At 44.1% G+C, this 14,094-nt stretch overlaps 1 protein-coding gene across 1 annotated transcript in view; it reads left to right on the forward strand.

The window, feature by feature from the left end:
• DNAH8 (dynein axonemal heavy chain 8) overlaps positions 1-14,094 on the forward strand; it is a 583,322-nt gene that overhangs the window by 109,929 nt on the left and 459,299 nt on the right. Inside the window, exon 13 of the mRNA XM_078852248.1 lies at positions 2,612-2,809. Within this exon, the coding sequence (XP_078708374.1) occupies positions 2,612-2,809 (198 nt within the window). The remainder of the gene's footprint in view (positions 1-2,611; positions 2,810-14,094) is intronic.

Below are 14,094 nucleotides of genomic sequence, written 5' to 3' on the forward strand. Positions count from 1 at the left end.
CCATCCTGATTTTACAGAGATGATTACTTCTATTAAAAGTCTTCTTGTAAGGAAACTGAATACTTTTTCATTGTTCTAAGATCCAAGGGTTTGGGTCTGTGGTCACCTATGCAAATTGGTGAGGATTTTTACCAAACCTTCCTCAGGAAGTGGGGTGCAAGGGTTGGGAGGTTTTTGGGGGGAAAGACGTGTCCAAACTATGTTTTCTCAGGAACCCAGATAAAGTTTGGTGGTGGCAGTGGAAGTCCAAGGGCAGAGGGTAACAAATAGTTTGTACCTTGGGGAAGTTTTAACCTAAGCTGGTAAAAGTAAGCTTAGGAGGTTTTCATGCAGGTCCTCACATCTGTACCCTAGAGTTCAGAGTGGGGAAGGAACCTTGACAAAGGGCCATGAAGTAACCCGAGGTGGATCAAAGAGATCCTTACTCTCAGATCAATTGATATTCTGTTTGTCTTGAAAGCAAGGCAAGTGAGCTGGAAAATCTGGTGAATGGGCTATCTCTATAAGATAATCAGTTGGTGAACTCTTCCTCAGCTTATTTGGGGGTTATACTGAGCCTTGCAGTCCCTTCTAACCCTATAATTCCACCATCATTGCTACCTGCAAATGTCAGCTGAGATCCTCTGATTAAACCAATAAAGACTCCAGACCCAGATGCTCCCAATATGTTGAAAAGCTAGGCAGTGGTTGGATCTAAGCCTCTTGCAACCAAGGAGGACATATTTCTATTCTTCTGTGCAAAGGGGGTAGACATCATTGGGGCATACCTGTCCTTAGAGCATCTTGTAAAATGCAGAGATTGGCACTATGATTCTAGAGCACTTCTTCAAAACTTTTCACTTAAAGGGTCACAAAGCCTTTTTGTTAGTACTGTTTTTAAAGCACCAACAATGTGCTTAGTGATGAGCAAGATACAAAATTATTACTAGTCTCTGCCGTGAGGACAGTCCAATCTAAAAAATAAATCAGAGAACAAAGGATTCCATGGGAAGCCTAGCAAAGTGAGTAACTTGGACTTCTTTCTTTCTTTCTTTCTTTCTTTCTTTCTTTCTTTCTTTCTTTCTTTCTTTCTTTCTTTCTTTCTTTCTTTCTTTCTTTCTTTCTTTCTTTCTTTCTTTTCTTTCCATAAACGGATGTAGTGCAATAGATGTGTAACCCAAGGCCATAGGTACAAGAAACAGGAAGAGGGATGTGGGAAATAGAACACCTAAATAAAAGAGTTGTCTCCTATTATTAAAATAGTGTCTCCTATTACTTAAGACATATGTACCTCTGTGGAAAATGTTTCTCTACCCTGACCCAATGTCTGAGTATGACTGGAGACTAAAAACTGAAGCCTATCCCAAAAACAAAGAAAAGTTGTCTACCCTACAAAGTTTTGTTGGCAAAAGTTATGTCACTTTAGTTAAAACCACTGTTGCATGTCTACACTATGCTCCTTGTGTGGGCAGAGTGCATCCACACTAGCAGCTCTTGCATTGATAGCCATGCGCTGTGGTATCTATCCCACTATGCAACTGTCCGCAGGGTGCTTTAGGAAGGGTTTGCAATGCCTCGTGGGGCAGGTACAGTGTCACATGATGCAGGTTTCTCAATCCCATCGTTCCATGGCACCCTAATAGATTGTCAGACACTTTTCAACTGAAGTGGGCAGGGGTGGGGGAGGGAGAGGAGAGTGGTGTGTGTGTGTGTGGGCGGGGGAGACAGCAGGCTGTCCAACCTATCCTGAGACAGAGGGTGGGGGAATTCCCCCCATCAGCCCCCAGCTCTGCTCAGCACAGCAGTCTCTCCGGAAGCAGCCTGCTCTGCCTGCCTATGGCTCTGTGATTTCTCTAAGAGTTCTCCCACAACCTCCTCAGCTGTCGGAAGCAGGAGCAGCATCCTGCACAGGTCTGTGAGCTCTCCATGCTGAGGAATGTCAAAGCAGCACAGCAGTCCATCCCCTCCCCTCCCCCCCCCCCACTCCCTGCAGCAGCAGCCTGTCTTCCCCTGTGTTCCTAGTGCAGGGCAGAACAGGAGCATTCCACATAAATGATCTGACAGCTGAGCTTGCAGATGCTTCCCAGAAAGGGGAGGGACTCATGCCTGCAGGGCAGCAGAGATCAAAACAGTGAGCAGAGCCCTCAGGCATTGTGTTTTTCCTTGGTAATCATACAGTGCATATACTAGTTCTTGTGGTCTGTCTGTTGCGCTTGGAAATTCCTGTTTGTATATCTTAAACATTGATGCTTCAGCTTTTGAGCCATTCCCCACCCTATCACTCAGATATTAAATGTAATTTAATGTAAAAGTTAACTACAGATAAACCTTCCTCAAGATTTTCTTCCTCCAAGAAAAACAGAGCAAAAATATTGAAACGATTTAGATTAGGTTGAGTGATGGTGAGGGTTGGGGTAAGAAGTTGAGGGAGCAGTGTTTTGTTGTGAGTATTTAGATGAGGAATTCTGAGTGAAATAACCAATCAGAGCAGACTGGCCATTGATCTCAGTCTAGTCTGTTTAGCCCAGGATGTAATTATTCCTTTGTCAACAAGAAGCACCACAAGCAAACTAAATGAATTGAAATAAATTCATAATTTGATCTGAGTGTGAAAAATATTTTTTTATTTCAGATTACAGAGATGATTACTATAGTACAAACATTTTCTGCACTTAGTATGTCTACAATTGAAGGGATAGATATTATGGCAATAAAGTTCAAAAATATCTACCAGAGCGTTCAAAAGAAACAATATGATATTCTTGACCCACGAAAAACTGAATTTGATGTAGATTTTGGAGACTTCATGACAAAAATTGAAAGTTTAGAGGTAAGTAACATTGTTATCTGTAACTTATTCAAGGCCATAATCTCATGATTTTTACATATTCAGAACCCCTTGGACTTCAGTGGGAGCTTTGACTGAAAAAGGACTGTATGATTTGGCTTTATTTGGTGAATGGTAGAGTTTGTTAGGAAAATAATAACAAATTTCACAACTTGTGCAAAGGCTTTTATATTTAACTGATCCTTAAATTTCTTGCCTTTCTTATGGTTATTTACAGATTATTAACTGCAGGAATATACTTGCCTACAGTTTTGTCAATGATATAGGTGTCTGTTTTCCAGATCTCGTGTACTCATAGCTCCCATTAATATTATAGGAGTTATGTTCTCACTTTGGGAAAACGTTTCACAAATGTAAGTTTTGCTATATACTGTGTACAGTGGACACCATTGAAACGGCACATTCATCCCCTGTGGTAGTTAAATTTACCAAGGTATCTGAGGAAGCATTCTAACTATAGGTAAATATTTCAAACATTGTGATAAAGATAAATATGTGGGTGTTGTAAACATTCTTTATTATTGACACCCACTGATGGGCAAGAGTTGGATCTCTTTCTGGGTTGATCTCTTGCCAGAAAAGAGAGGTTCTTCTTCAAGTGATTGCACATGTCTGTTCTACTTAGGTATGTGAACATTACGTGCACTTGAGTTAGAGAGCTTTCACTAATAGTACCCTGTGATTACCTGTGTTTTCAGCTGTGGGTTTAAAGGATGGAGCTGCCCTGACCTTCCCTCAGTTCCTTCTCATCTTCCATGGCTAAGAGTTGGAGGTCCCCATGGACTTTGCTTATGGTTTTTCCCATGAGCTTTTTCACATCTTCTATTTGGTAAATGGTAGTTAGATTAGGATAGTTAGTAAGTAGTTTTGTGTCATTTTGCATTTTTGTCCCTATCTTGGTTTTTCAAGGCCTGAGATGCTTGGTACTGGCTTTAAAAGACAAAAGTCGTCATGCTTTAAACATTGCCCCTCCAGCCAGGTGGCAATGCCAACAAACAACCCACATACTCGCTGACTGTTATGTCAGGATGAGGGACACATCAGAGAAAAATGCAGCATTAGCTGTTTTTTTTTTTAAAAGAACACAAACATCCCGGGCAGCATATCTATTCATGCAGTCCCCCCATGCATCTTCTAATGCTGGCCCCTCACAAGTTCTGAGATTTGACTTTATACCAGAGAGGAGTGCTCCCACAGCTTTCTCTATTTCCCACTGTGAGAAGAGGAGGCACTCCCCTTCACCAGGACCTTCTCATAAGATGCCCCAAACTATGACTACTTCTGATCAGTCTCTAGCTTCAAGACCCAGGAAGGGCTTCTTGAGCTACACAAAGGACCCTGGGGATTATTGTGCCTCAGATAAATCATGTCCATACACGTTCACAAAACATTCCACAATAAACAAGGGTTTAAGATTGGACACATTGCTAGGTCTTACAGTGTTATCATCGCTTACACAAGCAATGCTGAAGCTCCTTCTGTCCAATGAGAGAGACTGCTCAACAGTCACCTGAAGTGGAGCACCCACAGGGACACTCTCTTCAAAGAAGAAGAGAGGGTTACTCACCCTGTGCAGTAACTGAGGTTCCTTGAAATGAGTGTCCCTGTAGGTGCTCCACTACCTCCCTACCTCCCCTCTACTTTGGAGTTCAATTTCTGGACTCTACAGTAGAGAAGGAACTGGGGAGGGGGGTCTGGACACATACGCAAGGTAGGTGCCGACAACAGCACAAGACGGGGACAGCACATGCACGACCCAAATGAGCACTGCTGCTGAAATTCTTCAATCAAAGACGCAGGGATGCACATTCACCTGAAGTAGAGCACCCACTGTCTTCACCCATCTTGAAGAATCTCAGTTACTGCACAGGGTGAGGAACTTTCTCTTCCTCATCAAATAAGATCTGGTCACCAGAGACCTCAGGCCCTGAGAGGATTGCTAGTGAGGCTCTGAGCACTTTGGGTACTGTGAAGCACATTTAGACTTCAACTAAGTCCCATACCTCAGTGGTAAAGGGCTTAGTATGAAAGGCTGCTATGACCAAGAGAACGGATTCAGTGGAATCTTTTACCCAGTTGGTACCAACATCAGCACCTCACACAATGGCTTCTGTAACATCATCAGTGCTTTTAGCAAGTTCTTTTGTGCTCCTGGGTACTGCAGGAATTCCAGTACCTGAAAGACCTCAGGATACCAAATGAGCTTGAATCTCCAGTCCTTGTGACCTGAGTACTCCTCTCAGGATTGAGGTCAAGAGGGTCGTTGACTGCTCATGTTTTTGTGAGACCTACCTCTTCTCCATCTTCTACTATCCATGAGGAGGGGTTATTACCTCTGATTCAATATGTGGAGGAGCATTTCGACTCAGTGTCTGAACTTCCTGTTCAAGACTCTCCAATTTATTCCAGGAGATGTTGTTGTTCCCTAATGTGGCTGCAACAAAGACAGGACACCAGACCCCTGTCTGCTAATACTTGGTATGACCAACATTGGATATCTCCCCACATGCCTTACTGGGATTTATGGGCAATGTACTGCCAGTAATTATGAGAGACCTCAACTCAATCCTATAGGGAACACAGAAGACTTCATTCCCCAGTACTATTTATCTCTTCACTCCACTTTAAGAGTCCAAGAAGACCTTTGAGGAGAAAGAGGCAAGGGTGGACAAGGAGGTTACCCGCCTTACAAACATCTCTTTGTCGTCACCTGATGAGGCAGTAAAACCACCTCTGCCATTGTTAACTAATGACTTTTAAACATTTACAGGATCTGATGCAGTGGGTCGCTGACCCATGAAAGAATGACCCATTCCCCTGAAGGAAATCTGGGTTTTCCATCGCAAGCTCCTGGACATAGTGCACAGCTCTTCCTCAGCACTGGTTGCACTGCAAATTACTGAATCCCTCCTTGAGCTAGCTTAGTCCATCTGGTAAACCCCACCTATGTCCTCCACATACGTGCAAGCAAGCTGATAAAAAATCCTGGCCTTGATTCTCTCACCCAGCATCAAATTATTTTGTTGTCGCCCCAGTCAATGAAAGGGGCAGGCAACATACCCAAAAAGCCATCCCTTATAAGGATCAGAAACCTCGAGACGTTTTTGGTTGTAAGAGCTACTCGTTGGCAACATTACAGTTGAGGAAAGGTAATCACTAGGTGCTGATGTCAAAATATGACTACCTGAACTATGAGAAGTTTAATGCATTTATTGACCATTTGCTACAGGAACATCCAGAACAGTTCTGTGTCATAATAAAGGAGGGTCAGCTCTTGGAAAAAACTTCACTGCAGCCTTCACATGATACTGCAACCAGGTCTGTTTACAACAGAGTAGGGAGGAGATGAGCTTCCTTCTTTCCATTGTCTGGTATCCCTGTAAAATTTACTATTCGATGGCCAGAAGCTTTTTGCAGATTCCACAAACGACTCGCTTAATACCCTAAAGGGCTCCATGGCAACACTTAAATCTTTATGGATATACACCCATGCAAATAATAAGTTTAGCAGGTCTCATTGGGCACAAAGATCCTACCCTACTCACTCTTCCACCTTCCGCAGGCCACTGGAACCACCAGCTAAGAGGCTGAAATTTTCAAAGAAAAAGCTGTCAACTACCTAGATTGTCATTCCAGCCTTTAACATTGTCCAAGCACCAGTTCTGATGATTCAGACCACCCAATGATCAGGTTTTCTCTGCTGCAATGCACAACCCCCCCTTCCTCAATGTGAGCACTAACACTCTCTCTTTCATCAAGTATGGGAGGCTATAATATCAGACAGATGGACGTTGGAGGCCATTAGTTTGGGTTGTATTGTCCAGTTTACCTCCATCCTGCCCTTCCAACCCCCTTCTCTGTCCCGCCTTGGGGATCCCTCTCAGATTCATTTGCTGACACAGGAGATTTCATCACTCCTAAGTCTAAGAGGCATAACACCAGTCCCACTTCAACACAGGGGAAAAGGATTCTATTCAAGATGCTTTCTGATACTCAAGAAAAACAGGGATTGGAAGCTGATATTAGATTTCAGACAATCGAAGAAGCATGTCAGACATCTAAATTTCAGGGTAGTGTCCCTAGCAGCTATAATTCCCTCCCTGAATCCAGAGACTGGTTTGCGATCCTCAATATCAAAAGTGCGTATATCCACATAAACAACAAGCAGTCCTTGTGGCACTTAGAGACTAACAAATTTATTTGGGCATAAGCTTTTGTGGGCTAAAACCCACTTCATCAGATGCATGGAGTGAAAAATACAGAAAGCAGTAAAAATATTACAGCACATGGAAAGATGGGAGTTGCCTTACCGAGTGTGGGGTCAGTGCTAACGAGGCTAATTCAAATAAGATGGAAGTGGCCTATTCTCAACAATTGACAAGAATGGGTGAATATCAAATGGGGAAAATTACTTTTTTGTAGTGCTAACAAGGCCAATTCAATCAAGGTGGACGTCACCCATTTCCAACAGTTGAGAAGAAGGTGTGAGTATCAACAGAAAGGGAAAATTACTTTTTGTAGTGACCCATCCACTCCCAGTCTTTATTCAGGCCTAATTTGATGGTGTTTGCAAATTAATTCCAGTTCTGCAGTTTCTCATTGGAGTCCGCTTCGTTGAAGAATTGCCACTTTTAAGTTTGAGTGTCCAGGGAGATTAAAGTGTTCTCCTACTGGTTTTTGAATGTTATGATTCTTGATGTCTGATTTGTGTCTATTTATTCTTTTACTTAGAGGCAGTCCGGTTTGACCAATGTACATGGCAGAGGGGCATTGCTGGCACATGATGGCATATATCACATTGGTAGAGGTGCAGATGAACGAGCCCCAATGCTGTGGCTGATGTGGATGTACAGACTCCAAATAAATTTGTTAGTCTCTAAGGTGCCACAAGGACTCCTTGTTGTTTTTGCTGATACAGACTAACACGGCTACCACTCTGAAACCTATATCCACATAGCAATTCATCTTTCTCACAAAAGATTTCTTTGTTTCACATTCAATCACAATCATTACCACTATCAGGTCCTACCCTTCAGCCTGTCTTCAGTCCCAAAGGTGTTCTCAAAAATCATGGTGGTCGTAGCTCCTACCTCCGTTGTCTAGGAATAACTATCTTTCCCTACCTTGATGACTCACTCCCCAGGGGCTGGTTATATCAGGAGGTAGTTCAACCAACAACTTCTCTATGTCAAAGTCTAGGCCTGCAGGTAAATCTCGAGAATTTGATCTTACCCCCTACACAGTAAATTCTGTTTATAGAAGCATTTCTGATATTGATAATAGGTAGAGCTTACCTCCTTCTGGCTCTAAAGGACTTTATGCAAAGAGTACAGCTCCGTCCTCAAGTTCCAGTTAAGAACATGTCTGTAACTGCTGGGATGCATGGCACTTCCGTTTTTGTGGCATAAAATGGCAGGTTGCACCTTCAAAGTTTCCAGGGGTGGCTTAGGACAGTTTATGTAACTAACAAACACAATCTGCACAAATGGGTATCTGTATGAGTAATGAGTAAAGCAGTCACCTGAGTAATGCAGTCACCTGGTGAAGTAATCTGTCCGAGGTTTGTGGAGGATTCCAGTTCAACCAGAATCCCCCTTTGGTCATGTTAACATCAGACACTTCCCACTTGGGCTGGGGAGCAGGTTTTTTAGATCCTCATACAGTCGAGGGCAAATGGTCACAACAGGAACATCAATCTATTGGAGTTAAGAGTGATCAGAATACTTGGCTTCATTTTCTTTCCCTACTCAAAAACAAGGCCATCAAGATCCTGACAGACAACATAGTTTGCATATATTATATCAATTGTCAGGGCAGAGCACATCCCCCCTCACTCTGCACCAAAGCAGATGAATCTTTAGAACTGGGAATTGGTGCAAAGCCAATCAGATAGTCATCTCAACTGCTTACCTCTTGGGTATACAAAACACCTTGGCAAACAACCTCAGCAGACACTTCCCTCTAAATTACAAATGTGAGTTGGACTCCTGAGTCTTCAATAACCTACTCCTAGCTTGGGGATTTCCAGAGGTCAACCTTTTTGCCATGGCATAAAGTGGAGGAAATTCTGTTCCAGAGGGGGACTCGATCCCCAGGCTCTGGGAGATGCTTTCTTCATTGCATTGACAAAAGGTCTTTTTTATGCATATCCTCCAACTCCATTGCTCTTAAAGGTTCATATCAAGATCGGACAGGACCAAGCCAAGGTAATTTTGATTGCAGCAACACAGCCAAGACAAGTTTGGTTTCCTCACCACATCAGACTCACCTTTTGCCCTTCATGGTGGCTCCCAATCAAGCCTTGACTGTTGTCTCAGGAGGCAGGTCAGATGCTTCACCCCAGTCTGAACATTCTGCAAGATAAGCATGGTTTCGCAAAGGTTCTTGGGACTAGAAGCTGCCGGTTCAATGGAAGTACAAATTGTAGATTCCTTTTAGCTGTGGAAAAGTACAAGACATATTTACTTTCAGAAATGGAGAAGATAATTGTTGGTGTAACCAGTGCCATATTTTCTCCTATCCAGTTGTCTCTTTCCACAATCTTGGATTACTTGTTGGAACTGAAAATTTCAGGCATTTCTATGAGTTCCATCACGGTTCATTTAGCAGTATAGTTTGTAAAGAGACCACAACTAAAACTCCTAAGTCGGATGGTTTCTGATTTCCACCTTAATAGACTTCTGCCTAACTGTTTTCCTAAATCACACATAGAATCATAGACGATTAGAGTTGGAAGAGACCTCAGGAGGTCATCTAGTCCAAACCCCTGATCAAAGCAGGACTAACCCCAACTAAATCATCCCAGCCAGGGCTTTTTTCAGGCCAGGCCTTAAAAACCTTTAAGGATGGAAATTCCACCACCTCCCTAGGTAACCCATTCCAGTGCTTCACCACCCTCCTAGTGAAATAGTGTTTCCTAATAACCAGCCTAGACCTCTCCCACTGTAACTTGAAACCATTACTCCTTGTTCTGTCATCTGCTACCACTGAGAACAGCCTAGCTGCATCCCCTTTGGAACCCCCCTTAAGTTAGTTGAAGGCTGCTATCAAATCCCCCCCCCACACTCCTTTTTCCCCACAGACTAAATAAGCCAAGTTCCCTCAGCCTCTGCTCATAAGTCATGTGCCCCAGCCCCCTAATCATTTTTGTTGCCCTCTGCTGGACTCTCTACAATTTGTCCACATCCCTTCTGTAGTGTGGTGCCCAAAACTGGACGCAATACTCCAGATGTAGCCTCACTAGTGCTGAATAGAGGGGAATAATCACTTCCCTTGATCTGCTGGCAATGCTCCTACTAATGCAGCCCAGTATGCCAATAGCCTTCTTGTTAACAAGGGCACACTGTTGATTCATATCCAGCTTCTCATCCACTGTAATTCCCAGGTCCTTTTCTCAAGAACTGCCACTTAGCCAGTCGGTCCTTAGTCTGTAGCGGTGCATGGGATTCTTCCGTCCTAAGTGCAGGACTCTGCACTAGTCCTTGTTGAACCTCATCAGATTTATTTTGGCCCAATCCTCCAATTTGTCTAGGTCCCTCTGTATCCTATCCCTACCCTCCAGGTTATCTACCTCTCCTCCCAGTTTAGTGTCATCTGCGAACTTGCTGAGAGTGCAATCCACACCATCCTCCAGATCATTAATGAAGATATTGAACAAAACCGGCCCCAGGACCGACCCTTGGGGCACTCCACTTGATCCACTCCACTGCCACTAGACATGGAGCCATTGATCACTACCCGTTGAGCCCAACAATCTAGCCAGCTTTCTATCCACCTTATAGTCCATTCATCCAGCCCATACTTCTTTAACTTTTTGGCAAGAATACTGTGGGAGATGGTGTCAAAAGCTTTGCTAAAGTCAAGGAACAACATGTCTACTGCTTTCCCCTCATCCACAGAACCAGTTATCTCGTCATAGAAGGCAATTAGATTAGTCAGGCATGACTTGCCCTTGGTGAATCCATGCTGGCTATTCCTGATCACTTTCCTCTCCTCTAAGTGCTTCAGAATTGATTCCTTGAGGACCTGCTCCATGATTTTTCTAGGGACTGAGGTGAGGCTGACTGGCCTGTAGTTCCCAGGATCCTCCTCCTTCCCTTTTTTAAAGATGGGCACTACATTAGCCTTTTTCCAGTCGTCCGGGACCTCCCCTGATTGCCATGAGTTTCAAAGATAATGGCCAATGGCTCTGCAATCACATCCGCCAACTCCTTTTTCACTCTCGGATGCAGCGCATCCAGCCCCATGGACTACTGCTAGTCCAGCTTTTCTAAATAGTCACAAACCACTTCTTTCTCCACCTCCTCCCCATGCTGTGCTGCCCAGTGCAGCAGTCTGGGCGCTCACCTTGTTCGTGAAGACAGAGGCAAAAAAAGCATTGAGTACATTAGCTTTTTCCACTCTGTCACTAGGTTGCCTCCCTCATTCAGTAAGGGGCACCTGAAGAAACCCTTCTTGTTACTCTTAACATCTCTTGCTAGCTGCAACTCCAGGTGTGATTTGGCCTTCCTGATTTCACTCCTGCATGCCCGAGCAATATTTTTATACTCTTCCCTTGTCATTTGTCCAATCTTCCACTCTTTGTAAGCTTCTTTTTTGTGTTTAAGATCAGCAAGAATTTCACTGTTAAGCCAAGCTTTTCACCTGCCATATTTGCTATTCTTTCTACACATCGGGATGGTTGTAACCTCAATAAGGATTTTTTAAAATACAGCCAGCTCTCCTGAACTCCTTTCCCCCTCATGTTATTCTCCCAGGGGATCCTGCCCATCAGTTCCCTGAGGGAGTCAGTCTGCTTTTCTGAATTCCAGGGTCCATATTCTGCTGCTCTCCTTTCTTCCCTGTGTCAGGATCCTGAACTTGACCATCTCATGGTCACTGCCTCCCAGATTCCCATCCACTTTTGCTTCCCCTTCTAATTCTTCCCGGCTTGTGAGCAGCAGGTCCAGAAGAGCTCTGCCCCAGTTGGTTCCTCCAGCACTTGCACCAGGAAATTGTCCCCTGCACTTTCCAAAAACTTCCTGGATTGTCTGTGCACCGCTGCATTGCTGTTTCAGCAGATATCAGGGTGATTGAAGTCTCCCATAAGAACCAGGGCCTGTGATCTAGTAACTTCTGTTAGTGGCCGGAAGAAAGCCTCGTCCACCTCATCCCCCTGGTCCGGTGGTCTATGGCAGACTCCCACCATGACATCACCCTTGTTGCCCACGCTTCTAAACTTAATCCAGAGACACTCAGGTTTTTCTGCAGTTTCATACCGGAGCTCTGAGCAGTCGTACTGCTCCCTTACATACAGTGCAACTCCCCCACCTTTTCTGCCCTGCCTGTCCCTCCTGAACAGTTTATATCCATCCATGACAGTACTCCAGTCATGTGAGTTATCCCACCAAGTCTCTGTTATTCCAATCACATCATAATTCCTTGACTGTGCCAGGACTTCCAGTTCACCCTGCTTGTTTCCCAGGCTTCTTGCATTTTAGGCACTTGAGATAACCTGCTGTTTGTCCTGCTTTCTTAGTATGAAGCAGGAGCCATCCCCTTTCGCGCTCTCCTGCTCGTGCTTCCTCCTGGTATCCCACATCCCCACTTACCTCAGGGCTTTGGTCGCCTTCCGCTGGCAAACCTAGTTTAAAGCCCTCCTCACTAGGTTAGCCAACCTGCTTGCGAAGATGCTCTTCCCTCTCTTTGTTAGGTGGAGCCCGTCTCTGCCTAGCACTCCTTGGAACACCATCCCATGGTCAAAGAATCCAAAGCCTTCTCTCCGACACCACCTGCGTAGCCATTAGTTGACTTCCACAATTCGACGGTCTCTACCCAGGCCTTTTCCTTCTACGGGGAGGATTGACGAGAACACCACTTGTGCCTCAAAATCCTTTATCCTTCTTCCCAGAGCCACATAGTCTGCAGTGATCTGCTCAAGGTCATTCTTTGCAGGATCATTGGTGCCCACGTGGAGAAGCAGGAAGGGGTAGCGATCTGAGGGCTTGATGAGTCTCGGCAGTCTCTCTGTCACATGCCCATAGCTGGCCTTTCAAGACACATTTACATTAGGACTAACCAGCCAGGGGTTGATGGCCCATTAAGGAAAATCTACTCTCCCACTGGATCCCTTCTGAAGCACATAGACAATGGAGGTCCAGTGTCTCGGCAGGGCACATAGCACATACGACCTCTGACTCCATGTTTGAGACAGTATCTTTCCATGCGCATGGATTGGGGGGTATAAATTGGAGTCTGTAACATTAGCCAGGACCTCTCCCCTCCCACATCTATTCTGAAGGCAACAAAACCGCTGGGAAGAAAATGACTTTGAACTGTGGAGTTTGGTCCCAGACTGAGCAGGGAATTCAGCCTGTGTATTAATAACTGTGAATTGCTTAGAACGCAGAAAAACTGCTTGATTCAAATCTTGCTTAGTCTGATATAGCAATCTAAATTCTAAACTTTTTTTATTTTTTATTTCTCATGTAACCATCTCTGTCCTTTATGCCTAGCACTCATAATCACTTAAAATCTATCTTTCTGTTGTTAATAAGCTTATTTTAATGTTTTATCCTTACCATTGAGTTTATTTAAAGTGCTTGGGGAATCTGCTCAGATTACGAAGGCTGGTCATGTTCACTATCTTTTGATGAAGGGGTGAAGTAATTAATGAGCTTGCATTGTTCAATAGAAAGTCTTGAGCTGCGTAAAATGTTATATTTCTGGGGTACAAGGCTTGGGGGTTGGGGGATTTGCTGGTGTCTCTCTCTGTATAGTTTATGAGTGGCTTAGAGAGCATTCATGCAATTTAGGTGGGTATATCCCTGCATGTTGTTGGCTGAGTGATCACAGCACTTGGAGAGGTTTATTGCTTATCACAGCAAGTGGTGTTGCTCTGCCCCTCCTTAGGAGGGTTTAATGGCTTTAGAATTCTAGCTAGGAGAATTACCTTCATTGATAGGGTGCCATCTCTTTAAGATCAGGACAGGTTGGATACCCTCCCCAGGATATATAATAAAGTTTACCAGAGTTTTGGTGTATGTAAGACTTATAGGTACTGCAGTAATGGGCTTAATAAGGGAACTCAGTTTGGATGTAAGGGTTATGTCTCATTTTGCTGTTATTGCTAATAAACTTGGCTTTGTAGCCCTTGAGTCTTAGCAGTCTTCAGGATCTGGGGTCCAGAAGACCCTATGTTGCACTTCCAGTCACACGTTAGGAGCATGGATACAGGAGTTGAGAACTATTTTATTAATCACTCACCTTTGGAGTATCTGTTGTTACAA

Source organism: Lepidochelys kempii, chromosome 3 (assembly GCF_965140285.1).
Source record: "Lepidochelys kempii isolate rLepKem1 chromosome 3, rLepKem1.hap1, whole genome shotgun sequence".
NCBI classification, from domain to species: Eukaryota; Metazoa; Chordata; order Testudines; family Cheloniidae; genus Lepidochelys; species Lepidochelys kempii.